We start from the raw sequence: 26,745 nt of genomic DNA, 5'->3' as shown, positions 1-26,745 counted from the left end.
TCCATTCTTCCTATGCTCTGCAGCATAGGGAAAGGGGCATGCCAACTTTTGTGTCCTGGACATCACCGGGTTCCTTTGCCAATGTCAGCAAAGGTGTCTGCACAACTTGGAGAGAGAATGAGAATTGCCCTTCTCCATCCCCCTTATCATACTGATATGGGCAAAGACACCCAGTGAAGGCCTGGTAACAAAGGACAACAAAGATAATGGTAACCATTCAGCGGGGCCAAATCCGATTTGGGCTAAATGATAGTCAGGACTCCACCATAGACAATCCTGTGGTTTGGGAGCAGAGAGGTGAACATATCTTAGCAGAATCTGAGGTTTGTGTAGATAGGTCTTTAGTTTGCAAGTTGTGATTTTCTTTTCTTTGCACTATATCTGAAAAAACACTATAAAATATTATTCACAATAGGCACACACATGTTAATCTTAAGGCCACTTTTCATCCTTTTGGAGACAGTTTACATTATATCACACTCTGAACTTGCGATATGCATGCAAATGTTGGTAAGGCATTCTCTGTCCAGACAATTTAGGTCTTGGATCTAAGTAACTGCACTTGGTCCCATACCTGCCCACTGCCACCCTCTTTGACTACCTTTTATTTGAAGACACTTTTATTTCATATAAAGTCGTGTTTTAAGTTTCTTACCCAAGTCATATGTTGTCGATCCAGGGTACTATAGTGGCATTCAGTGACTAAATTATCTCCCTGAAAAATGAAGTTCAAAACACTCAGTGTTACACATTATAGTATTACATTCATTAGGTAGTTATTGTTTTATTTCCTTTTTTTAAAGAAACAATCATTTAAGAGTTTGTGGCCTGTACACATAAGCCTTAATTTAAATAAGTACACAAATCACTCAAAAGTATTATTATGCACTTCCATATTACATTTCATTAAACTGAATGGGTCTTACATCTATGGAAACAGAAATGGAAATCTCTCTGCCTCGGCTTATGTGAGCTATAGTTCAGCAACATCTAGAGTATCACATATTCCCCAATCTCAAACTAAATATACATGTGGAGGATTATGTTGTAATGTATCAGACACCATATTTGACTTGAGAACATAAATATCAGTAGACAGGACACTAACTTCTTTGGACAAGGTTATCATCTTTCCTTACTAACATCCAATGAACACTTCTTATTCCAATCTACTCCCACTCTATATGACATAATAGAAAAAGGTGTGTGCGAGGTATCAAATGCTTGCATGTAGACTGGGAATGTAAGATACCTATGAGAAATGGTGGATTTACAGAACTGCTTCAGCCATACTCTCAGAATAATCATAACTATTCTGAGTTCTGGATAGCAACACTTAAAAATTTTTTTGCAATAGTAAATAAAATACTTGGTGCTGTCCACAAAGGCGATTTTGGTATAAAACCAGCTGACCCATTTCAGGGAGTTAACTTTTGGAGAATTATCAAGTGAGCACCACTTGCCTAGTGGTCATATAAATCAGATTTACTTGAAAGAATAATGTTGACACATAGCAATATCACCAGCATCACCACTATGTATATACCATTACTTTTTTTAAAACACACACATGCAACCAATAGCCTTAAAGAATACCTAAAAGCCATATTCAATACATTATCCATCTCATAAACACATGGCACAATTTGTCATCTTCAGAGCCTTGAGGCTGATAATATGGCTGGCTACATATGACAAAGCTGGCAGATTTATGTGGGGAAGAATATTTCTGTCTCCAGTTTGCGCACCACACAATTTATTAACATAGCTACCTAAACTTCTTATCAGGAACAAAACTACCCATAGCCTGAAGGAAAAGATCCTTTTACAAAAAATCAGATAAAAATAAAATACAGTGAATAGATAATGTAAAGAAACCATGTAAAGAATGACACCGAAGGGTGACTATGAATATGAACTAATATGAGCTAATAATCTGTAGGAAAAAAATAAGTGTCAATTTCAATCAGTGTCTAGTCTTAATTTCAGAATGTATCATTTTGGCATCAGTTTGAGATTCATTTTTTAAATATTCGTGCAAAATGTGTATGCATCTTCATGCTCATTTTCAATATATACATTTAATTTTACAAAACCCTGCCATTTAAAACTGCCCCAGGGCAAATTCAGCATTCACCATTCTGGATCGGCCCTGGGATAAAACTGTCCTGAGATAAGACTTATCCTGTCTGTCATTTCTCTGAATTAGTTCTTTCTCCTAATGTTTTTCTTTCTGCGTGATTCAAGATTAGAGTCTTGTAGTGGCAAAAATAGATATCTGAATTTTTCTAAGGCATAATTTCATACAAACAAAAAACACTGTCCTAAAGAAATTACAAAGATATTATTGAAATGGAGGCAGGAAAATCATACAGGCAAGATGGTTCTTTCTTCTTTTAGATACTGGAACTCCTGGAAGTTGAAGTCAAAATCATCGTCATAAGCCAGCAGCTGCTGTTCATCACCGTTACGGAAATGGCGCATTCTTATAGCTCTACCAGCAAGGTGTGCATGGAGAAGAACTGCAAAAACATGGATCCCACTTGGTTTCTCAGCCTCAAGTGCCTGAAAAAGACCCATGCAATTTGTCAACCTGCCACTAAGTGTAAGAAACTATATATAACATAAGAATGGCATAAAGATTCAATGTTTAATTTATATGTATGCAAGATGCCCCTCTCTTCATAGTAGTATAGTGTGTAAATATTTTATCAAAATAAATACTTCTTGCATGGAGTTCATTCAAAGCTTGTGACAACAACTGGGATGATTAAATTTTACAGAATCAGAGAAAATAGAATCTAATTGTAAAATCCAATGTTTCAAGTGGAGGTACAAAGCAATAATACAATGATTGATTTATACAGCAGTGTTGACATTATTTCATAGGAAGCCTTCTCTGGTAGTCTAGCAGCATCTTTCCCCAGATCTTTCGAAAGATGGGAAAGAAGCCTAAACATTAAGATCATTAACGAAATCCACTCAAATTTCTTCACTGAGGGCATGCCAACATGGGCCAAAAAACAAAAAACAAAAACATACTTGCTACAAATGGATGGCTGATACTCTTCATAACAGCAGGTTCCAGTGATTTTTTTTGGGTTTAAACTAACTTTACCCTAATTTAGGGAAAGTCAGGGAAATACTCTGGAGTTTGCTTGAAACTCTGGGGTGCTCTGAGGCCAGGGCTATCTGGAAAGCTAGATCAGATCACTGCTGTGATCTCTTTGCCTGTGCTGATCACAGGTAATTGTGCTATTGCCAATTAAGAATTTGAGTTTACAAATTAATCTGATCTCATAGTCAAGCCTAAGGAAGAAGGGCTTCTGATGTTTAGTTTGTGCTCACTAACAACACAGATTTATCAATTAGACACTATGGATATGATATTTATCCTATTACATAATTTAATTTTAAAACAGCTAAAATGAGCAATTTTTAAAAACAATTATGCAAACGATATTCTTCTGGCAGTTTCTACAGAAATACATGAAATGAAAGCACCAGTTACTTGTAAAGTTCTATTACATGCCCATATATTTGATCCAGGACCTACTGTAATGCAAATACTCATTTCCTTCAGAAGGAAGCCAATTAAATGAGCTTTCAGTTAATGTAAGAAATCACAAAGCAGGAGACACATACTTCTTCCAGGCATTCCTGAGTGCAGTGACCTTCGGATATGAAGTCTGGCATGTCTGGTGGGATGTTGTGAAACAGACTGACCCAAAGACCTGCTTCTATAACACCAGCATCATATCTCCTTAAATCTGGAGTATAAAATAGCCTCAATCCAGAGTTATCTATCATGCCTGAAAACAAAAGAGCAATGGTCAACAGCAGCTACAAACAGGCACATAATATCCTGTCAGTATTAACCTGGCAGTTTTGTGTAGATACAAAAATGACACAGGGGAGAAATTGTACTTAGGATGGGTCAAATGGGTTACAGAACTTGAAAAAGCTGTAAATAAACATAGTCACCAGGGGATGGCTAGGCAGAGAAGGCTGATTTCTGTATAATTCTAACCTATACTGAAAGCACACGTTTTTATGCACATTTAAGGGCCTTTCTGGAAGGCAGATTTCTAATAATACATGCAAAATTCTTACACAGTTGTTGTGGGGTATCATCCAAATGTCTTTTCAGAAGGAAATACACCTCTGGGGTTGCCATCCAATTAAAAAGAACGTATGGCTCTTTCCCTTAGCAAGTGCATGATCTGCAGCACTGTTCAGGACATGGTCTTACAAATGTCATGGTTTTTATATGTTGTTATGTAGTAAATGAAGTTTGTGAACATTTCTATTATTCCTTCATTGGAAAATGTCCCTCTGCTGCATTAGTGAACAAAGAGGATCCTACTGTTTGTTGTAGCAGAAAACTATTCTCTTAGGACAAAAAAAGTTGTGAATGCCAGAGAGACTAATACTCCCTTCTTACAGAGTAATGCAGCTATTTCTTAATTTTTTTAAAACAGTTCTGCCTCTTTTCTATATTATTTCTGTTTTACTCTGATGATTTATATCCCGGGATTATATTTGTTTATAGAAGCAGTGAACAAGCTTATATCATTCTACAACTAGGATTTCCCTCTAATGTTTGCTACAAAGAGACATTGCTGTTATGTTGTGTTGTTGTTAAATGCTTTCATCATTTCCAACCTATGGCAACTCAGTTAAATATAAAAACACATACTTGCAACCTGAACTGTACATTACTTTACAAAGTGAAGTGATATAAGCTGATCCTACAGCTTTATTTGCTTTACCATGTGGGGACATGAGAGACACCTCCCACACAATGGTAAAAATCAAACATCTGGGTGTCCCCTGGGCAGTGTCCTTGCAGACAGACAATTATTTTACATCAGAAGCAACTTGCAGTTTCTCAAGTCAGTCCTGACATGAAAAAAAAAACTGCTTTACAGTGAAAAGCTGTATGCAGTGCGTATAGTCAGATCCTACAGGTGAGCCATAGGATCAGAATAGGTTCTGACTTATTCATGAATTCACAAATATGTTTACATAGTATTATAGCTCTGATACTACAGATCTAATTGTTAATTTTTTTTTTGGACCCAGGTACAGGGAAAGCTGTCAGTTCTCCAATATAATGAAGAACCTGCAGTGTTTTTCCACTGTGGCAGACAGAAAATTATAGATGTTATCAGTTTGACCTTGTTGCACCCTCTTTCCTCCAAACAAACAATATCTCTTGTACAAACTCTTACCTCAGGGAGCTTTTTTCCTCCATTAATATGGACTTTTTCTTTAGATATCCTAGCCTTTACAAGATAATGTATTAAACCAGCTAACTTTTTGTATTTTCCCACTTTTATGTGAGGTATATTAAGGGCAGATTTTGATCTCTTGGCTCCTCTGTGGAGGAGACTGCAATCTACATCTTTAGTCATCTCCATTCTTACTTTGAAGGCACACAATTTTACCCCAAGCTTTAGCTCAGGTCACACAGTATCTGCGGTGACCAATGCAAATTGGAAATACTGCATTTATAGCAAATTCTCAGTTAAAACATTGCTATGTTGATGTTTTGAAAACCTATTACTTATCCTTTTGAAATGGAGTCAGCTATGCAGGGATTTGTAGGTCTTCAATTTTTCAACATGTGAACAGATGAAATACCCTGTGAAACTGGCATATGCGCATACTAAGATATATGTTATTGCAGTGATTATATTTGTTCCAGAAATAGATTATCAAAAAGCAGTGGAACTGCATGTAAATGCTAGACCTGGAAACATAGCTAGTCTGTTCTTCCAGTGCACATCACATGCTACTTTCTGCTAGTTATAAAAATAATACTTTTTAAAAAAAATGATCAAACCATGTTGAGGAACCTTTGTGTGAAGAATCTTGGACTGATGAGAATCTTTGCAGTTTGGAACATATTTTATACAAAAATTTCAAGTGACCTTTTTGTTGAAGGAATAGCATTTTCTGTATAGAAAATACTCAGTGCAATAACACGGAACTATTCTTTTTTGCAACAGAAACCTGTAATTTGAGATATATTATTGAGATACACAAATTTACACATGACTGATTTACGTATAAAAGTAAATTTTCTGCACAGGAAACACCTTTTTCTGCGAACTGTGAATAGGTTTTCAAATATGTTCTTTACACAAATAGAAATATGCTAAAATTATTTATTTCTTTTGAAAAGAAAATTAGTGAAGAGCTGCAACTTTACTTTTTCCACATGAATATGGGCAATGGCTTGTCCGCATTTAAATCTTAAAATATCTCAGATAGACATTTTAATCAGCATTATCATCCTCAGAAAATAAGGACTGCCATCTCCTATTAATTGGTTTTAGGAAGAATGAAAAATGAAGAAACATACCTTCCACATATGATGGATTATCATAATGGACTTCCATAAGCACATACTGTGGGTCTAGTGCTGTCCCAATGGATAAGCCAACATGAGGAGGATATGTAAAGCCCTAGAATTTGAGATATGAAAACATGTATAACCCAGGCTTGATCTAACTTTCAAATGTTTAGCCTTAGTCTATAGCCTATTTTTAATTAAATGGTGATACACCTTTCCCCTATTCTACTTTTTGTTGCGAGCAAACGTCTTTTCAGGTTTTTTGACAACTGACTAGCTGAATCACTTCTTTTTCTTTTTTAAAAAATTCAGAGGTTCCTAGATAAATAACTTCATAAACACAGAGTTGGGTGGAACACCAAGAGCCATATCGTCAACTCTTTTCCAACTAAAGCACCCTTGAAAAACAGCCATACAACATCTGTTTAAAAGCAAATGAGAGTCCTCTAGGTTAAAAATACTATTGTACTGTCAAACAATTATTTTTGTAGTGTGCCTTTAAGTTGTTTCCAATGAATGTCAACCATAAGGCAAACATATCATGGTGAGCCTTTCTCTGAGACAATGAGAATGTGACTTGTTCAAGGCTATCCAGAAGATTTCATAGATAAATTGAGGTTTGAATTGTACAGAATGCAAAGGAAAAAGAAAAATGTGTGGACGCTTCCAGCCATTCAAAAGTGAACAGGAACTTGGGAAACCTATTGCCAGCAACTCCATGATGACCACTCACCAGCTGTTTTCCACTCACCAATCTGGCCCAACCTTCACAATCCTCCATACAATTCAACCCTAATCCTAATTCAAGGATCAAACAACAATTTTTTTTTAAAAAAAATGCTTCATCTCAAAACCAGCTCAGTATACTGAAAAAATAAAAAAATAAGCATTTTCACATGGGAGTGTTTCCAGTAGGGTAGAAACTGAGGTAAGGTCACATTCTTCTCGACAAGAACAAATCTTGCCAAGAAAGCCCCGTGATAGGTTTGCCTTAGGGTAATCATAACTTGGAAACAACTTGAAGGCACACAGCAAAAACAAGAACAATCAAGTTGTTACAATTGCTTTTACGTCAATGGCTGTTGAAATAGGATAATTTGTTTAATCTTGTTTTATTATTCAAACTTATCTAATGCTATATATACATCCACAATTTTAGGGAATAAATTTTAACCATGTTGTGATCCACCCCGAATCCTAGTCATAGGTGGAATACGGATGAAATATAAATAGTAGAGATGTACACGGTATTTGTTCCATTTGTTTCATTTATATTTCCATTTCATCCCATTCATTTGGATGGCACGAAATAGAAAGCCCCCCCCCCCCCCCGAACAAAAACCAACTCAAAATGAAAGGCAGGCAGTAGCCAGTATCGGCTCCAAACCTGCTTTTTGGATCGATCGGCTGCAGGTCCTGCAAGGATGCGTAGGCCCAAAGCTCCTGGGCCTATGGGTGCAGGCTTTGGGCCTACGTACCCAGGCCTCACAGGGCCTGCAGCTGATTGCCGAATAAGGAGCGCTGCTTACTCTGAAATTGGCTGTAGGCCCAGCAAGACCCGGGTGCGTAGGCCCAAAGTCTGCACCTGTAGGCCGGGGCGCCCAGGCCTACAGGTGCAGGTTTTGGGCCTATGCACCCAGACCTGGCAGGGCCTGTAGTCGAGTGCCGAATCGGCTTTGGGCAAAAAGAAAACAGTTCTTTCGGCCCGGAAGACAAAACAGAAGAAATGTCCGATTTTGGGAGGTCACTTTCTTCGGGATACTTTCTGGAATGGTTTTGTTAGTGTTGGTGAAAAAGACATGCAGATGGTGAAGACATGTAATCATCAAAAGATTACCTATCTTCCACCCCAGTTAGTAGTGGGTGAATATTGTCCACTCAGGACCATTTCAAGTAATGGAATAGAAGTCCTGGATCCAATCTATAGTATTAATTTTATAAACCAATTATAATAACTATTTATCCTACCTCTCCTCCAATGGCCCAAGCAAAAATGACAGTTTCACAGGTGAGGAATGAATCTGGCATGTTTGGATGATAGCATTCATGACCATAATCCAATACACTATCATTGAGACTGCTGCTACATTGATAAAGTAGAATGTGATGCACCACATTCTCATGACCTTTCTGTATCAATGGTTCAACCTGTTAAAAGAACAAAAAGTTTTATTAATTTAATCCAGTTAAATCTTTGCAAAAGTTAATAATATTTGTTCAATATCAGACTCCAGGTACAATATCAAGCACATGTCTGTTAATTGCTCTCAGTTATACTTAGTCAAAATGTTTAAATGATTAAATGAAGATGGCAAACAGAATTATATACACCTTCTAAGCTAACACAATTCAATAAAGCAGGCAATGAACAATTTTATTGGAACGGCTCTAAGAAGCCATAGCATAGATTACAGTTTTTCAGAAATAGTGAAATTTCCAGAAGAACATGGTGTGGGGGTGTTATGTGCTATCATGGTATCGTTCTTGCAGGGTTTTTCACTGCTGCAAAGTTTGGAAGGGACAGAAACCCTTCCAAACCCTTTAGTATATGATTGGCATGCAGAAGGTACCAGGTTCAATCTCTGACATCTCAGGTTAGAAGGATCAAATTGTTCCTACTGATGTGAAATATCATTGCCTAGGATTCTGGAGAGCCACTTACAAAAGAGCATGTCAATACTTGTTAAGACAGACCAATATTCTAGCCTGTTATTAAACAGCCTTTTATTAATGTTTTGACAGCATACCAAACCCTTAAATTATTGCTATCACAGTGGTTTTAGAAGACCAACTATTAAATAGATGCAAGGAGGGTCAAAAGTGAGGACAGTAGCAGTTTCTCTTTGTGGGATGAGTGTCTTCGCTCCCCTGCAACCTGCCCTACTCCAATCTGCTCTGAAAGATTAGGAAATCGCCAGAGCAGGCAAAAAGGCTACAGAGATTAGTAGGAGGAGACAACGGTCAGATTCTGTTGTGCAAATGCCTGTCTTCTTGTCAAGCAACACTCAGCCACTGGCCTCACAATGCTTCTCATCCAGACATGTCATCCCACCTCTCACACACACACTACTCAGAGAACCCTATTGGTCTTTTTAGGCCAATCCATTTGGATGCCCAAGCAAGGATGGGTGTATACATAAGCATACTTCTTTATGCAAATGCAACATTCTGTGTGCTTGAAACAAATGCATACATTCAAGGGTGAACATTCAGGATGGGTATGATATGAAAAATCAAAAATCGTTGTGATATGAAATATCAAAACATGTAATCATGACTATAATGATAACAATGACTGACTTATATGACAGATACAGTGGACATAGCTCAGTAGACAATACTGAAGAAGAGCTAAAATCAAGCCCATTTAGCTATGTCATTTTCCTTTATTTTCTGGTACCAGAAATGTTTGTTTTTAAAACAAAATAGCACTTCAACTAGATTTGTAATGATGTTTATTTCATTTAAAATAGAATCTGAAAGGATTTAGGCTTGCATCCTGCTTTTTCATACTGATTTTCCACATACCTAAACCTTCACAATGTAATTAGCTTTAAATTAGCTCTTTCTACTGTACATAAATAAAAGTTGTAATCTTGATGTGCTAAAATAAATGGAAGCTTTGTATCTGATTTAGAGAATGTAACAAATGTAAACATCACCCACTGACACATACATGAGATATAATTTTTTACAGGGTGAGAATCTTACGGGCTTAGAACATCTACGTAAAATAAGGAGGGATTCAGTAAAAAAAGGCTATGAGAATATTTATCTTAGCTTGAAATAATGCAGTACTTGTCTTAGGATGGGTTATGAACCCATCTGCCCCTCTAGGACACCAACATCTACTGTGCTCCTATTCACAATTTCAAAAAACAAACAAACAAACAATAACTCTCCCTTCAAAGCAAACCAAGTTAGTGATCCCTATGCTTTCATTGTCAGTTTTATAAACATTAACACTAATTCTAACAAGTAGACTTTTGTTCAGGTCTCGTTCTGTTTAAAAACTCACACACCCAAAAAAATTCTTCTGAAAACAGTTTGTGAATAACTCAATTTCAAATGCATTGTCTGAGAGGCTTTGTAGTTTCATGGAAAAACAATAGTTATAAACTTTCATGATATCTAAAACATCCCTTCAGTAATCTGAGAATAATTTGATGAAGTGAGGAACCTTTTATCGTCTTTATCTGGAGACTATAATAATAATAATAATAATAATAATAATAATAATAATAATAATAATAATAATAATAATAATAACAACAACAACTTTATTTTTATACCCCACCCCATCTCCCCGAAGGGACTCGGGGCGGCTTACATGGGGCCTGGCCCGATAAAACAAACAAATAACAGTAACAAAGCAATAAAACAATTATCCCAGTAAAAAACATCAACATCAATAAAAACAATCATTAAAATCAACAAGCAGGATACAGTATTAAAAACAGGAGACTAAGTCGTAGATCCCAGGCAAAGTGCAGAGTATTACGAAATGGGGAAAGGAAATTTCATAGTTGAATGGACAATAAAGTGCGGTATAAAATGACAAGACAACAACAATGGGACTATTATGGAATGGACAGATAGATCAATCCAGCAACAATTAAACATTGAAGGCCTTTCAGACTAGAGAGGAGAGAGGGAAAAATGAAAAACAGAAAGATGCTGGTGGTTGGGGACTTGTTGCTCAAGGGTATAGAGGCATTTGTGTGCAAATGTCACCAGATAAATTGGAAACTATGGACTTCATCAGAGCATCTGTACACTTTAAATATTTATTTATTTATTTATTTGCATCATTTATATACCACCTTCCTCCTCTAGGGGACCCAAAGCGGTTTACAACATGCTATACAACAATGAACATAGTGTTAAAAATGGTCAAACCCATAGGATTTAAAAAATCCCAAGTAAAAAACAGATTAAAACATCACAAGTAAAAATAGTTAAAATCACACAATCCAAAAGTGTTGATTCAAGGCCAGACCAATGTCAATTCTTCATTGTACGTATGGTTCAATGTCTCTTATTGCTGTTAAGTAAAGGCTTGGTCCCACAATCAGGTTTTTAGTTTCTTCATAAATACCATGAGGCAGGGCGCAGATCTGATGTCACTGGGGAGAGAGTTCCACAGCCTGGGGGCCACCACTGAGAAGGCCCTGTCTCTCGTCCCCGCCAATCGTGCCTGAAAATGAGGCGGGATTGAAAGCAGGGCCTCCCCAGATGATCTTAGATTCTACGCGGGCTCATAGGGGGAGATATGTTTGGATAGATAAGATGGGCCAGAACTGTTTAGGGTTTTATAGGCCAAGGCCAGCACTTTGAATTGTGCTCGGAAGCAGACTGGCAGCCAATGGAGCTCATGTAACAAAAGAGTTGTATGCTCCCTGTACCCTGCTCAAGCTAGCAGTCTGGCAACCATTCATTGGACTAGCTGAAACTTCCGAGCAGTCTTCATAGAGCATGTTGCAGTAATCTATCCGGGATATAACCAGAGCGTGGACTACCGTGGCCAAGTCAGACTTCCCAAGGTATGGGTGCAGCTGACGCACAAGCTTTAGTTGTGCAAAAGCTCCCCTGGTCACCGCTGAAACCTGGGGTTCCAGGTTCAGGGATGAGTCCAGGATCACTCTCAGACTGCAAGCCTGTGTCTTCAAGGGGAGTGTAACCCCATCCAACACAGGTTGTAACCCCACACCCTGTTCAGTCTTGCGACTGACCAGGATTGCCTCTGTCTTGTCTGGATTCGTTTTCAATTTGTTCACTCTCATCCAGACTATCACAGCAGCCAAACAAAGGGCTCGGGGGACCTGAAAAGCCTTCTTAGCAGGAGGTGGAAAGCAGCATGTAAGTGTACTTGCAGTGTGTTTGCAATGTGTTTGCTGATTGCTGACTGCAACTTCTGTATCCATGTCTGGAACCTGGAACCTTGTCTCTCATGTACCTTGTGGAATTTGGACTGCTCCTGGACTATGGCTCTTGACTTCTGGACACAAGCTTGCTGCTCCACATTTTGGTATTTGGACTGGACATTAAGCTTTCCTTTCCTACTTGTTCCCTTGGGTTCGGTTTCTACCACAGACTAATTGGCTTGCCTCAGGACTATAATACTCTCCTGTTACTGTGTCAAGGTAGAGGCGCATGACAAATGCTATGTATATTAATCTTCACATGAGTATTTCAGGATTCAAGGCAGGCAAAGGATAGATGTAACGGTAGGAAGTAGTGGAATGACAGCCATGGTAATTACAGATGTGTTGCCCAAGTTTTCAGGATCAGTATAAGGAAAGGTCAGAAAGTGTGGAGACTGGCTAGGAATGAAGGAGCAATATCTGTTTTCAACTGGATTATAGGAGTCTACAACACTAATCCTTGATCTGGTCTTATTGGACCAAGACTTTAACATCTGTATTGTGGTATCAAGGCACTATATCATTAAGTTCTGATGCATCATTTCATGTCTTACTGTGTGAGAGAATGCCATGTATATACATGTGGTTCCGTAATATGAGGTTTTGAGGATGCAAGGCATGCCAAAGGCTAGAAATAAAGGAAGGAAGTAGTGGAATGACAGCTGTGGGAATTAGTTTAATACCTTATTTCTTGCCTGACTCTCCTGTGCCTGAAAAAAAACAGGTGCGGGGTCCAACCATGCTTTCTGCTTGCATGCACAGCATGAGTGAGTGAGTGAGTGAGTGAGAGAGAGAGAGAGAGAGAGAGAGAGAGAGAGAGGAGAGAAATTGCCAGTAACATTTCCTTATGATTTGCTACAGCCTTCTGGACTTCACTTAATACACCCCAAAGCTTCAAAATGTTATTTTTGCAAAACCAAAAAAATTACAGCTCCAAGCCCCACTTGGAATATCTGAAATCAACAGTTGGCATTTGGTAACTGTGGCATTTTGACTCCAATCAACAAGAACTTACCTCCTCCATTAGCCAATCCCTCTAATATTTGCATCCATCTCTTGGTTATTTAAATGAGCATTGAAACAGATGTCTATACACTCGCTTCCATCTGCCAGGCCCAACCCATAATCATGGCCTTAAACTGGCTCTGAAACGTTTATCATGGCCTACAGCCTAAATACTTTAAGTCCACGAGATCCTGTCTTATTTTGGCTACTAAGCAGGGTCAGTCCTTGGATGGGAGACTGCCAATGTGGGCTATATTTCAGAGGAAGGAACTGGCAAAACCATTTTTGAATACTCCTTGCCTAAGTAACCCCTATGAAATTCATAGGGTTGCCATAAGCCAAAAGGCAACCAAGTTAGGATTTTATTGGCACCATTGTGTAACTGTCACAACCTGGGAGGTGGCATTCACACTACAGAATTAAAATGCCATTATTCCACTTTGTCATGGCTTCATCCTATGGAATACTAGGATCGGTAGTTTGGCAAGACAATAGAATTCTAAATGCCTTTCTTAAACTGGAAACCCAAGGATCCCATAGAATGGAACCAGAGCAGTTCATGTGGAAAAATGATGCAATAAATGTGTAATGTGAATAAGATGCAGGTCTAAACTATGAATTCTGACATTATCATTGCTTTCATTATTCTTATTATTTTTTTGTGACTGTTTTATTTTTGTATCTGATTTCAGATTTTCTTGCATGCTGTCTTGGGACAGCTTCTCTTTAAAGCAGGCAAGTGCAAACCTTTTTGCCTTGGGGCTGCATTGTGGGCCCAGCTGGGAGGGCTGGGCCAGGAGGGAGTGGGGCTATTCACACGCTGGGTGTGGATGGGCCCGTGAGGGGTAGGGCGGGGGGGGGAGGGGGGCAGGAGGTGGCAGGGTAGGCCTGGGTCATCCTCAGGTTATCCTCACAGCATAAGGATGGAGTTTCTGGGTAGGGTGGTGGAGACCAACCTAGGCATCTGGGGGAGGAAAAGATTTAGATAGAGATGGGGAAGGGACAGGTCTGTTTCCAGACCCAGGGAAGAAAAAAAAACCTACTAAGGGGGGGGGGGGGAATAGACTTCTGATCCACCACCCTCCCCTTCCCTATCCCATTCCCCATCCAATTCCCCTACACATACCCTAACCTATTATTCCATCCCACCTCTTTCCCTTAGATTCACGACTGTAATATTTTAGAAAATACATCAATGAAAATCATTTTTTTAAAAAAGGATGGAGTTGCTTGCCTCATCATTATGCCGGGAGAAAGGTGAGATAAGTGGCAACTGCCCCGATCCTCCTTCCCTGATCCTCAGGCTGTCCTCTTGACAGGAGAGACAGATGGCAGCTGAGTGTGCTCTGGAGGGCCATATGCCTTCCCTGAGCTGTCCCTCCTGGCATAAGGATGAGGCCGCTCGTACTGTCCTTATGCTGGGAGGAAGGTGAGACATGTGGTCACTGAGAGAGCTCCAGAGGACTCTCAGCTGCTGTGGGCTTCTGTGTCCTTATGCCAAAAGGACAGGGTAAATGAGGAGGGCCTGAGGTAAGTGCCCCGGGTCCTGCATCTGGCCCCCGGGCCTTAGTTTGCCCATGCCTGTTTTTAAAGGCTGCTTAGAAATATTTTACTTAACGTACTTTCAGAAAATATTGGCAAAAGTATCTAATCTAAATAGGCTGGCCAAATCTCCAAAGTAGTGCTGAGCTCTAAAGCAGTTGATGTAAATTTGATGAATATCCCCCCCGCCTTCCCCATAATTGTGTTTCTCAGCATATTTCACTTTCTTGATGGGCATGTTTCTATTTTAAGCAGAGGTATTTTAGACACTGGGTGAATTAACTTATTTAATTGAGTGAAATTACCTCAATTCCTAGTATTTACAGTATTTAAGGTGAAACAGACTGATAGGAAAATAAATTACTGTATGACTTGCTACAGCCTATTGTACTGTAGGATTACAGTAGAAAGAGCTATAAACTTAAACTTAAAAAGTCAAGTTTTACACTTGTAACACCAGTAAGCATACAATCTAGCATTCAATATTTGTGTGGGAAAATAACAGACGGCAGGAGACTAAGTGGGGAAAAGAGAAATGAATGGGCATACCAAGTGTTATTGACTAAATTTGGGGAAAATAGTGGAACTGGCAAGCATATGGGTAAGATTAATATTCCTATCCATTTCCTCATCTGCAATCAGAAATGGTATTGTGAGCAGATCAATTCTCATGAACAGATTCATATCTCCCACAATTCCCTTCTATGGCAAAGAACAGTCAAAAATGTACCTTAACATCTATCTATATTTCAGACAGATCTAAACAACTAGTTAAGGTTTGTAAGAACTAGCTAAAATATGTTTTGGGATGAAATTACTAAACAATGTGTCTGAGAACTCTGCTGAAAAGCATTGTGGATAGAATCATAGAATCATAGAATAGTAGAGTTGGAAGAGACCTCAAGGGCCATCTAGTCCAACCCCCCGCTAAGAAGCAGGAAATCGCATTCAAAGCACCCCCGACAGATGGCCATCCAGCCTCTGCTTAAAAGCCTCCAAAGAAGGAGCCTCCACCACAGTCCGGGGGAGAGAGTTCCACTGCCGAACAGCCCTCACAGTGAGGAAGTTCTTCCTGATGTTCAGGTGGAATCTCCTTTCCTGTAGTTTGAAGCCATTGTTCCGTGTCCTAGTCTGCAGGGCAGCAGAAAATAACCTTGCTCCCTCCTCCCTATGACTTCCCCTCACATATTTGTACATGGCTATCATGTCTCCTCTCAGCCTTCTCTTCTGCAGGCTAAACATGCCCAGCTCTTTAAGCCTCTCCTCATAGGGCTTGTTCTCCAGACCCTTAATCATTTTAGTTGCCCTCCTCTGGACGCTTTCCAGCTTGTCAGCATCTCCCTTCATCTGCGGTGCCCAAAACTGGACACAGTATTCCAGGTGTGGTCTGACCAAGGCAGAATAGAGGGGGAGCATGACTTCCCTGGATCTAGACGTTATTCCCCTATTGATGCAGGCCAAAATCCCATTGGCTTTTTTAGCTGCCGCATCACATTGTAGGCTCATGTTTAACTTGTTGTCCACGAGGACTCCAAGATCTTTTTCGCACACACTGCTGTCAAGCCAGGCGTCCCCCATTCTGTATCTTTGATTTCCATTTTTTCTGCCGAAGTGAAGTATCTTGCATTTGTCCCTGTTGAACTTCATTTTGTTAGTTTCGGCCCATCTCTCTAGTCTGTCAAGATCGTTTTGAATTCTGCTCCTGTCTTCTGGAGTGTTAGCTATCCCTCCCAGTTTGGTGTCATCTGCAAACTTGATGATCGTGCCTTCTAACCCTTCGTCTAAGTCGTTAATAAAGATGTTGAACAGAACCGGGCCCAGGACGGAGCCCTGCGGCACTCCACTTGTCACTTCTTTCCATGATGAAGACGACGCATTGGTGAGCACCCTTTGGGTTCGTTCGCTTAGCCAATTACAGATCCACCTAACCGTAGTTTTGTCTAGCCCACATTTTACTAGTTTGTTTGCCAGAAGGTCGTGGGGGACTTTGTCGAAGGCCTTACTGAAATCTAGATATGCTACATCCACGGCATTCCCTGTATCGACCCAACTCGTAACTCTATCGAAAAAAGAGATCAGATTAGTCTGGCATGACTTGTTTTTGGTAAATCCGTGTTGACTATTAGCAATGACCGCATTTGTTTCTAAGTGTTTGCAGACCACTTCCTTAATGATCTTTTCCAGAATCTTGCCTGGTATTGATGTGAGGCTGACCGGACGGTAATTGTTTGGGTCGTTCTTTTTTCCCTTCTTGAAGATAGGGACCACATTCGCCCTCCTCCAATCTGCTGGGACTTCTCCTGTTCTCCAAGAACTCTCGAAGATGATTGCCAGTGGTTCTGAAATAACTTCCGCTAGTTCCTTCAATACTCTTGGATGTAGCTGATCTGGCCCTGGGGACTTGAATTCGTTTAGAGTGGCCAGGTGTTCCTGGACAACTTGTTTCCCTATTTGGGGTTGGATTTCCCCCAATCCTTCGTCCATTCCATGTTGCTGAGGTTGAAGATGGCTTTCTTTTTGTGAGAAGACCGAGGCAAAGAAGGCATTAAGCAGTTCTGCCTTTTCCCTATCCCCTGTCACCATCACCCCATCTACTCCTTGCAGTGGCCCTATCGCCTCCTTTTTCTTCCTTTTTCTACCAACATAAGCAAAAAAACCTTTTTTGTTGTTTTTTATGTCCCTGGCAAGCCTGAGCTCATTTTGCGCTTTAGCCTTGCGAACCTTTTCCCTACAGGAGTTGGCTATACGTTTGAATTCTTCTTTGGTGATTTCTCCCCTTTTCCACTTCTTGTGCATGTCACTTTTGAGCTTTAGCTCAGTTAGAAGTTCTTTGGACATCCATTCTGGCTTCTTTGCACTTGTCTTATTTTTCTTCTTTGTTGGCACTGTTTGCATTTGCGCCTTGAGTATTTCACTTTTGAAAAACTCCCATCCATCCTTAACTCCCTTGTTTTTTAATATCGGCGTCCATGGAATGCCGCTCAGTAATTCCTTCATTTTTTGGAAGTCAGCTCTCTTAAAGTCCAGAATGCGTGTTTGACTTGTCTTAGTTTCAGCATTCCTTTGTATTGCAAACTGCAGGAGCACATGGTCACTTGCCCCTAAGGATCCAACCACTTCAACTGTATTGATCAGGTCTTCCACATTTGTTAAGATTAGATCAAGAGTTGCTGATCCCCTTGTTGCCTCTTCTACCTTCTGGACCATAAAATTATCTGCAAGGCAAGTGAGGAATTTGTTGGACTTTGTACTCTTGGCTGAGTTTGTTTTCCAGCAGATATCGGGATAATTGAAATCGCCCATGACTACTATATCTCTTCTTTGTGCCTGTTTGGTCAGCTGTTGACAGAAGGCTTCATCAAGTCCTTCATCCTGACTCGGAGGTCTGTAGTAGACACCCACGACAAGATCTTTTTGAGTCCCGGTTCCCTTGATTCTTATCCAGATGCTTTCAAGCTGGTTTCCCGGATTACAGTCTTGCATTTCTTCTGCAACGTAACTGTTTTTGACATATAAAGCTACTCCCCCTCCTCTCCCCTTTGTTCTATTTATGTGAAAGAGGTTATAGCCCTCAATGGTTAAATTCCAGTGATGGGAGTCATCCCACCAGGTTTCAGTGATGCCTATGACATCGTATGTGTGGTGCTGTGCTAGGAGTTGGAGTTCGTCTTGCTTATTTCCCATGCTCTGAGCATTAGTGTAAAGACATGTAAGCCCCTGTGACCTCCCCTCGAACTGTTTATTTGGGATTATTGTGCTCTCTGTACTTGGTCCTTGCTGTGTTTGTGCAGCCCTCCGTTTAGCCTTACGGCGGTTCCCTGTGGTCGTGGGTAATATAGTGTTCGCCAGGCTGTTGTTCCCCTCCCCCAGTGGATTTAGTTTAAAGTGCGCCTGATGAGGTTTGTGAGTCTGTGTGCAAAAAGATGTTTTCCTACTTGTGTGAGATGCACCCCATCGCTTGCCAGTAGTCCATCCTCTTGGAAGAGTAGACCATGGTCAAGGAAGCCAAAATGCTCCTCTTGACACCATTTTCTGAGCCAGTTATTGACCTGTACTATTTTTCCGGCCCTTGTAGAGCCATGTCCTACAACGGGGAGGAGGGATGAAAAGATCACATGTACATTATACAGTTTTAGCTTTGTTCCCAGAGCTCGAAAATCATTTGTGATCTTTTGAAAAGTATGCCTAGCGGTGTCATTGGTACCTACATGAATCAACATGAGGTGGGGAGGGTGATGGGGCTTTAGGAGCCTGCTGAGCCTCTGAGTGATATGGTGTATTTTTGCCCCCGGGAGGCAGCATGTTTCTCGAGCCATCCCATCCGGTCTGGAAATGATGGCTTCCGTTCCTCTAAGGAGGGAGTCACCTACTACCAAGACCTGTTTCCTTTGAGGATTGACAGGGTCCCTTTTGTGCAAGACAGTGTGTATGTCCCCTGAAGAGTGTTCCTGTTGAAGTGAATCATGTAGGTGTAAAGTGTTGTCCTCCTCCTCAACATCCCCAGTGCATTCATCAATGACAATCCATTGAGATACATCCGAGAGCCCATTACTCTCCCAAGGATGTTCCTGTTGCTCCTGGTCTATGATTGGGGATGGAGCATTTGCATGATTACATAAGTGTGACTGTGGTGATGCACTGTCCCCGTCAGGGCTATCCCCTGCGCATTGATCCAGGATGGTCCACTGAGTGGTATCTAAGAAACTGTGGTCCTCCACAAGATGTGTTTCCTGATTGTATGTTAATGATGTAAGAATTTCAAATCTGTTGTGTAAATGCAGCTGAGCAGAGGAGTTCTGTGGAGGCTGCCTGGTCCTGCGTCTCCTTCTATGGGTAACACTGTGGTGATGAGCCATTCACATAGGAATTCATGCAAAATGAATGCCACTTTACAGGGAAACTTCTTAATACTGGGATAAAAAGACTTGACTGTTTTCTTATGTTCACAACTCAACAGTGCACATGATGAAAACTGATCTACATCTTCTAAATGATAAATACAGTGGGTCCTTGGTACCCACCGGGTTTGTTTCCAGGACATATACATACCGTGTTTCCCCGAAAATAAGACAGTGTCTTATATTAATTTTTGCTCCCAAAGATGCTCTAGGTCTTATTTTCAGGGGATGTCTTATTTTTCCATGAAGAAGGGTTCATATTTATTGTTGAACAAAAAAAAAGAACATTTATTATATGCTGTACAGTAGTTGTCATCATAAACCAGCATAACCAGACAAACTGTGGATCCTATCAAGAATTTCTTGTTACTATCAATATTTCCATGTACAACACTTTCTGGTACGTACATTTACCAATCCTGCAAGCGGGCATGCTTCCAAACAAAAACTTTGCTAGGTCTTACTTTCGGGGGAGGCCTTATATTTAGCAATTCAGGAAAACCTCTACTAGGTCTTATTTTCTGGGGATGTCTTATTTTAGGAGAAACAGGGTAGCACACACTGTGTTTCCAGGACATATACATAGCACACACTGTGGATACCAAAATCTGTGGATGCTCAAGTCCCATTATATACAATGAAGTAGTAAAATGGCAAAATCAATTTTTTTAGAATGGGTGATTGTTTTCAAGCCACACCCCCCACGTCATTTTCCTTGTATCTAATCAAATAATTTCATTTGATATACAAATATACAAGTATTAAAACAGCATTAAACATCATTAAAAGCATATAAAAGCCCCTGACTATCTTAAAAACCTTCTTCTTTAAAAGCCTGTCTGAATAAAAAGGTTTTAACCTGCCACCGGAAGGACAGCAGGGAGGGGGCCATTCTGGCTTCCCTGGGCAGGGAGTTTCAGAGTTGAGGGACAGCCACCGAGAAAGCTCTCTCTCTCTCTGTCATTTAATATCAACATTTCAAATATAAGTATTATATTACAAATCTTGTGGGTGAAGAAAAATGTAAGAGAATTGGAAATGAATGACACTTTGTACTTTTTTGATGCACAATAACTTCACTAGATTTTAATAAAATAACAATAAGCAGTCCATCCTCCAGGAAATAATGCCCGACTGCTCACTGGATGGAAGGATACTAGAGGCAAAGATGAAGTATTTTGGCCACATCATGAGAAGACAGGAAAGCTTGGAAAGGATCATGATGATGGGGGAAATGGAAGGAAAAAGGAAGAGAGGCCAACCAAGGGCAAGATGGATGGATGATATCCTTGAAGTGACTGGCATGAATTTGAAGGAACTGGGGGCAGTGACGGCCGACAGGGAGCTCTGGCGTGGACTGGTCCATGAGGTCACAAAGAGTTGGAAATGACTATGTGATTGAGCAGCAGCAACAATAAGCAAGGTAATGTCTGAGCAGTAGATAGCTGAAGTAGGCTGTACAGTGTTTCCAGAGAAATACATGCATAGTTCTTCTCAGATATCATATTTTTATCATGTCAGAAGCAACTTGGCAAGTTGCTTCTGGTGTGAGAGAATTGGCCATCTATAGAGACATTGCCCAGGAGACGCCAGAGAGGCTTTTTTCCTGTCTCTGCTCCCACATGCTTCCTTTAGGTATCATCAAATATCTGGATAAACCAGGCCATTTTGAATGGCCAAGAGCATGTCTGAATTAAGAACCATCATATTCTCCCACTGAAATTGTCTACAAAATTGCACAGAAATTGCAATAAAGAAAATTAAGTATATGCATTTCATGTATAAGTATGTAGGAGGAACCATAATATCAAAATAAATCATGCAAATTCCCATCATAAACACAAGTGATCTGTATGAATGCAAAAGATTTGGAGGATGAAAAATGCTTTCTATTTACTTTCCTGAAAATGATGTATTACTTTGTCAAAGCATTGTTTTGATTTAAATTGCTTTATACTGAAGGTACTGTATGTATGTATTTATTTACTTTGTACCTCGCCTTCCTCTCCAAAGAGACTCAAGGTGGCTAACAGCCACAATACTTAAGACCCTTTAGAAATAAGAATGCATATAAGTGTCTATACGAAAGGAGAACCAGTGCTATTTAGTAAGCAAAAGTAAACACTTGTATTCTCACAAGGAAGATTCAAATATCAAGTGAGGCATGTAGTGGAGGAGATGGAAATCCAGATACAAATCTGCACCACACTGATTATCCAGTTACAGTAGTAAAATGGTAGGATATCTTTCCATTCATATGCATTTAATCTAAGACAACAAAGAATCTACAAATTTACAAAACTTGTTTTCATGTTGACAATTTTAATTCAGTCATTTTTGGTTTCTTGAAATAATGCAGCTCTTTAAAATATCTTCCATAGTGTTGATTTCATCTAAAATATCTACAATCAGCTTATTATCCACAACAAACAACATTGAATGAACATTGCAAAGTATACAAATTAAAGACCAAAAACAAGAGATATCAAAGTCATGGACAAACTAACTTCCTTACTAAAGAAAAACTCAGGAAACCCAATTAAATATACAGACTGCTCCAAGGTAGAGGAATACGAAAGAAAGAGAAAATGAATGGTATTTTTCAAAGGATGATTTTTTTCCCCTCTTGGTTCTTTCTTCTCTCTTTCTTTTTTTTATTGAACTGAGAAATAATCGCCAATTTATTTTATGCTAATGGTAAGATTTTTTACCCTCGACAAAGAACTATTATGCAACATTGCAAAGGACTAGATGGAAGTCACTTTGTTCCTTTTCTTCCTTTTTTCCTCTTTTATTGATTTCCTACTATTCTATTACATTATTGTTCTCACACTTTACCTGTTTGTTTGTTTTTTTAAATCTTTTCCCCCTCCTTATTTGTTCTCCTGCCTTCCCATTTTATCCTCAATAAATATATATTTTTAAAAAGACCAAAAACAAAATAATCTCCAACGGAAAGCACAGTCTCATGCCAGACTTTATACCATCAACTGTTATAAAACTGTAAATTCTCAGTGCCAAACTGTGTCTGCCAGCTTCAAAGTGATTGTAAGCATGAAATAACAAGTAGGAAATTTTCTCAAAGGTACACATCTTTTTACCAGAAGTGATTCATTGTGAGTTGCTATAAACGCTGCTTACAGAAGGGAAACAGAAACTACTTTCTTGTGGCTAGCCAGTTCATCAAAACTGTAGCCTTTTACATACCCTGTTTCCCCGAAAATAAGACAGTGTCTTATATTAATTTTTGCTCCCAAAGATGTGCTAGGTCTTATTTTCAGGGGATGTCTTATTTTTTCATGAAGAAGAATTCACATTTATTGTTGAACAAAAAAAAAATTAACATCACAAGCCAACATAACCAGACAAACTGTGAATCCTATCAAGAATGTCTTGTTACTGCTACTATTTCTATTAAAATCACATAAAGAGCAATTAGAGTGCATCAATAATATAAACATAATAAGATAAACAGATTAAGAAAAATAACTACAGTTCATGAGGTATCATATCAAGACATATATTGCACTCTACTCTGGTCCATAACATGATATTCCTGTCATTCCTGATTAATTTTCAAGATTAGAATACCCTTCCATAAAAGAGGGAAAAGGCAGCTCAGATTGTGATGTGCATTACAAGTGACAGGTGATCTTCCAGTGTACAAAAATATTGATGTACTTGCCAAATTTCAGAACCAGAAAATGTGATTCACATGAAGAAAAATGTAATTAATTGTTTTATTTTAGAAGAGGGATCTGTAACTGCCAGAGATCCAAGGAATGGATATCCCCATACTGGATCTTAGAAGCTTACATTCCCTTCCCATGTCATCTGTCTTTATCCCCAAAATGTTTTTTTTACTCAAAGGGCTCCTTGTGGCATCTAAGTGGAGTGAAGAACAATTTCAGGGTTTTTGTTAGTTTAGTTTTAAAGCCAAGAGCATCTGGGATCTGCACTGACAGCCTCAAAGGCCCAGTTGGATGGAACAGAAAGAGGATGGAGGGCCACAGGAAACAGCTTGTGGGGTTTGCACATTGCCCATCTCACACATACACTTAGCATTCAGGTGGATGGTCAGAGCACTCTTTTAAGGTCAATGGAAAGTGGGTTTTGCACTACAAGTCCCATCAGGCCTTAGCTATGGAATGGTGGGAGTTGCAGGCCAGCAATGTCTACAGCAGAATGCATGCAAAGAATGGCTTCCTCTGGTTCAAGATGAGCTACATATGGAGCGAATGCTTTTTCTTTCTTCCTAAAGCCATGACGCCTCCTTCCTCATTTGTCTCCCTTCCAAAAAGTAGAAATACAGTAGAGTCTCACTTATCCAACATAAATGGGCTGGCAGAATGTTGGATAAGTGAATATGTTGGATAATAAGGAGGGATTAAGGAAAAGCCTATTAAACATCAAATTAGGTTATGATTTTACAAATTAAGCACCAAAACATCATGTTATACAATGAATTTGACAGAAAAAGTAGTTCAATATGGAGTAATGCTATGTAGTAATTACTGTATTTATGAATTTAGCCCTAAAATATCATGATGTATTGAAAACATTGACTACAAAAATGCGTTGGATAATCCAGAATGTTGGATAAGCGAGTGTTGGATAAGTGAGACTCTACTGTAATAATAATAGACCTTTCTTGAAAAATGTACCTGGTTCTCATACACTATCTGGCACACACCCAGCGAGGAAGAAGGTAGGAAAGGTAGCCACGTGGAAAGTGAGGAAGCTGGAAAGTGAGAAGGCAGGAAGAGTGCGTGTCTCTCCCTTCTTCCATAGCGGCAGCTGCAGAAGGGAAAGGGAAAGGCAGGAGAAAAGGATCTCATTCGCACAGCTCTTCTATCGCTTTTTCTTTCCTCTTCTTCAGCAAATGCCGACCAAAGGGGGAAGGGACAAGAGCAAGCAGCCCCTTCTCCTTTCCATTCACACAGCACCGGCCAGGAAGGCTAAGGAGAAGCTGCTTATCTCCCACCTTTTCTTTCCCCCTCTTCAGCAAGTGCCGACCAAAGGGGAAGCGACGGAAGGGAGAGGGGAAAGCGTGAGCAGCACTTTCTTATTTGCACAGCACCAGCTGAGGAAGGAGAAGGGAGCCGCGGCAGCGGCACCAGCGGCTCCCTCCTAGGTCTTACTTTCGGGGGAGGTCTTATATTCGGCAAGTCTCCCAAACCTGTACTAGGTCTTATTTTATGGGGATGTCTTATTTTCGGGGAAACACGGTATGTACCAAATGAGGCCAAGCAAGGAAACATATCCCTTCAGCCTCTTTCCCTGAGACTCCTGCAAAATAAAACCCGAAAAATTAAGGTGTCTCATTTTTCCCTAAAGCCTTTGTTTTTGAAAATACTTAAAATAATAATAATAAAAAACTGTTGGATTATAGATTTTTTTCTGGAAGAATGAATACATTGTTTAAAACAGATTGTCTATGTATTTATTCATTTTCCCTCAAATTACTTTTGAAAACTATATAATAAAAGCCTCTCATATAGCAGATACCTGGTCACTGCAATTCCTGTAAACCTTTTTTGGTTCTTTTTTCCCCCAGAATGAACATGTTGTATTTGTTTGATATTATGGAAGGCTAAAGGAAATAAATATTTAGGAATAACAGAAAAATAATTTTTCAATGACTTCAGAATTTTCAGAAATTTTACATTTTTTCAAAGGATTTCTTGATTACAGTTGCCTCTTCCAAATATCCAGATAGGATCACATTGAAGATGATTTCTTAGAAATTGAATGCCATTATCACTAAAGTTCTAAAGGAAGGACTTACAAAGTAGAATTACTTGACAATACAACAAATTGCCATTCCACAACTTTGCAAGAGAGGATTTTTAAAAATGACTGGATATTTGTACAGAATCACCAGTTCATTTTTTTAATATATAAAGAAGAGATAATTACAAGTCAAAGGGTGATGTTTAAATGTTCTGGAAATGTCCACCTGTAAGCCATCTCCTGTGTTATTACCTACTGTAAAGCTTTACAGATGAAGTGGGCTGTCAAAGTACCAACAAACAGTCCTGTAAGTTTAATAGGCAACACTGAACATATGATGAAAGAATCTCCTAGATCAAAGGAACCATAACATCAACTTTCATGATATGAAGTTGAGCATTTTACAAACAAACTTAATTTAATGGTAAGTACTTTGCACAGGTAATACATAACCAGAATATAAAAAATACTTGTTGCATTTCTCCCTTCTAGAAAAAGGAATGCAATTTTCATAAAAGGAAAAGTAAGTCATGGAATAATAAATAGTGTCTGTCTATCTCTGAAGATAAGAAACAGTGCCCCCATTAAGTATCAAATGCTGTGATTGCTGGTTAGGCTTTCAATCAATCATGTGCTTGAACTGGAGCCTCTTTGTGTTTTTCACACTGTGGGCTTTGGCATTGCAAATACATTCCTATGTCAAAAAGCCTAGTTGCCTGTGGCAACAAGATTTTTAAGGGACTGTACTTTTGTAATGAGAGACTACTATGGAGCTAAAAATTATGTTTAAATAGTATCTGCTTGCCTGTTCCAGGGCAGATAAAACATTTTGGCAATTTGTTCTTGACTTTAAGGAGAGGCACAGAATGATACACCACATAACAGCCTGTGTCTATCTACCTCTATTTATGTCCTGATAGCATTTGTATGGCACCTTCATTCTCACGACAGCTTTAAATGGAAGAGGTCAGTGATAAAACATACAAATGGCATGAAAATATGGAGTAAAGGTAATAGCCTGTTTGTTATTATGATGAGAAAAACAATCCTGGAAGTGTTCCAGTATAGAACAGATGAAATACCATGAAATCTATAACTGATTTACTCCAGCACTGGATAGTAAATATATCAACGTTTACTTATCTATCAAAATCTTAATAAGATGTAGATGGATAATTGTTTTGTACCTATATCTTCTTTTCCTGCAATGGGGTAAAAGCATATTGGCTCAAAATAAAAGTTTACTCTGATGTAAAAACTGGCCTTCAAAATGCTTAGAGAG

General features: G+C 39.3%; 1 protein-coding gene across 2 annotated transcripts in view; it reads right to left on the bottom strand.

The window, feature by feature from the left end:
• The window catches only part of moxd1 (monooxygenase DBH like 1), a 55,773-nt gene that overhangs the window by 6,267 nt on the left and 22,761 nt on the right, over window positions 1–26,745 (bottom strand). For both annotated transcript variants that reach the window (XM_003223318.3, XM_016995033.2), the window contains exons 5-9: window positions 8,330–8,509; window positions 6,371–6,473; window positions 3,646–3,812; window positions 2,374–2,565; window positions 656–715 (exon numbers count right to left, since the gene is read on the bottom strand). In XM_003223318.3, the coding sequence (XP_003223366.3) occupies window positions 656–715; window positions 2,374–2,565; window positions 3,646–3,812; window positions 6,371–6,473; window positions 8,330–8,509 (702 nt within the window). The remainder of the gene's footprint in view (window positions 1–655; window positions 716–2,373; window positions 2,566–3,645; window positions 3,813–6,370; window positions 6,474–8,329; window positions 8,510–26,745) is intronic.

The sequence above is a fragment of the Anolis carolinensis genome, chromosome 1, assembly GCF_035594765.1.
Source record: "Anolis carolinensis isolate JA03-04 chromosome 1, rAnoCar3.1.pri, whole genome shotgun sequence".
NCBI lineage: Eukaryota > Metazoa > Chordata > Lepidosauria > Squamata > Dactyloidae > Anolis > Anolis carolinensis.
Note: the sequence above shows the minus strand (reverse complement) of the source record. Positions and strands in the feature narration are given on the sequence as shown.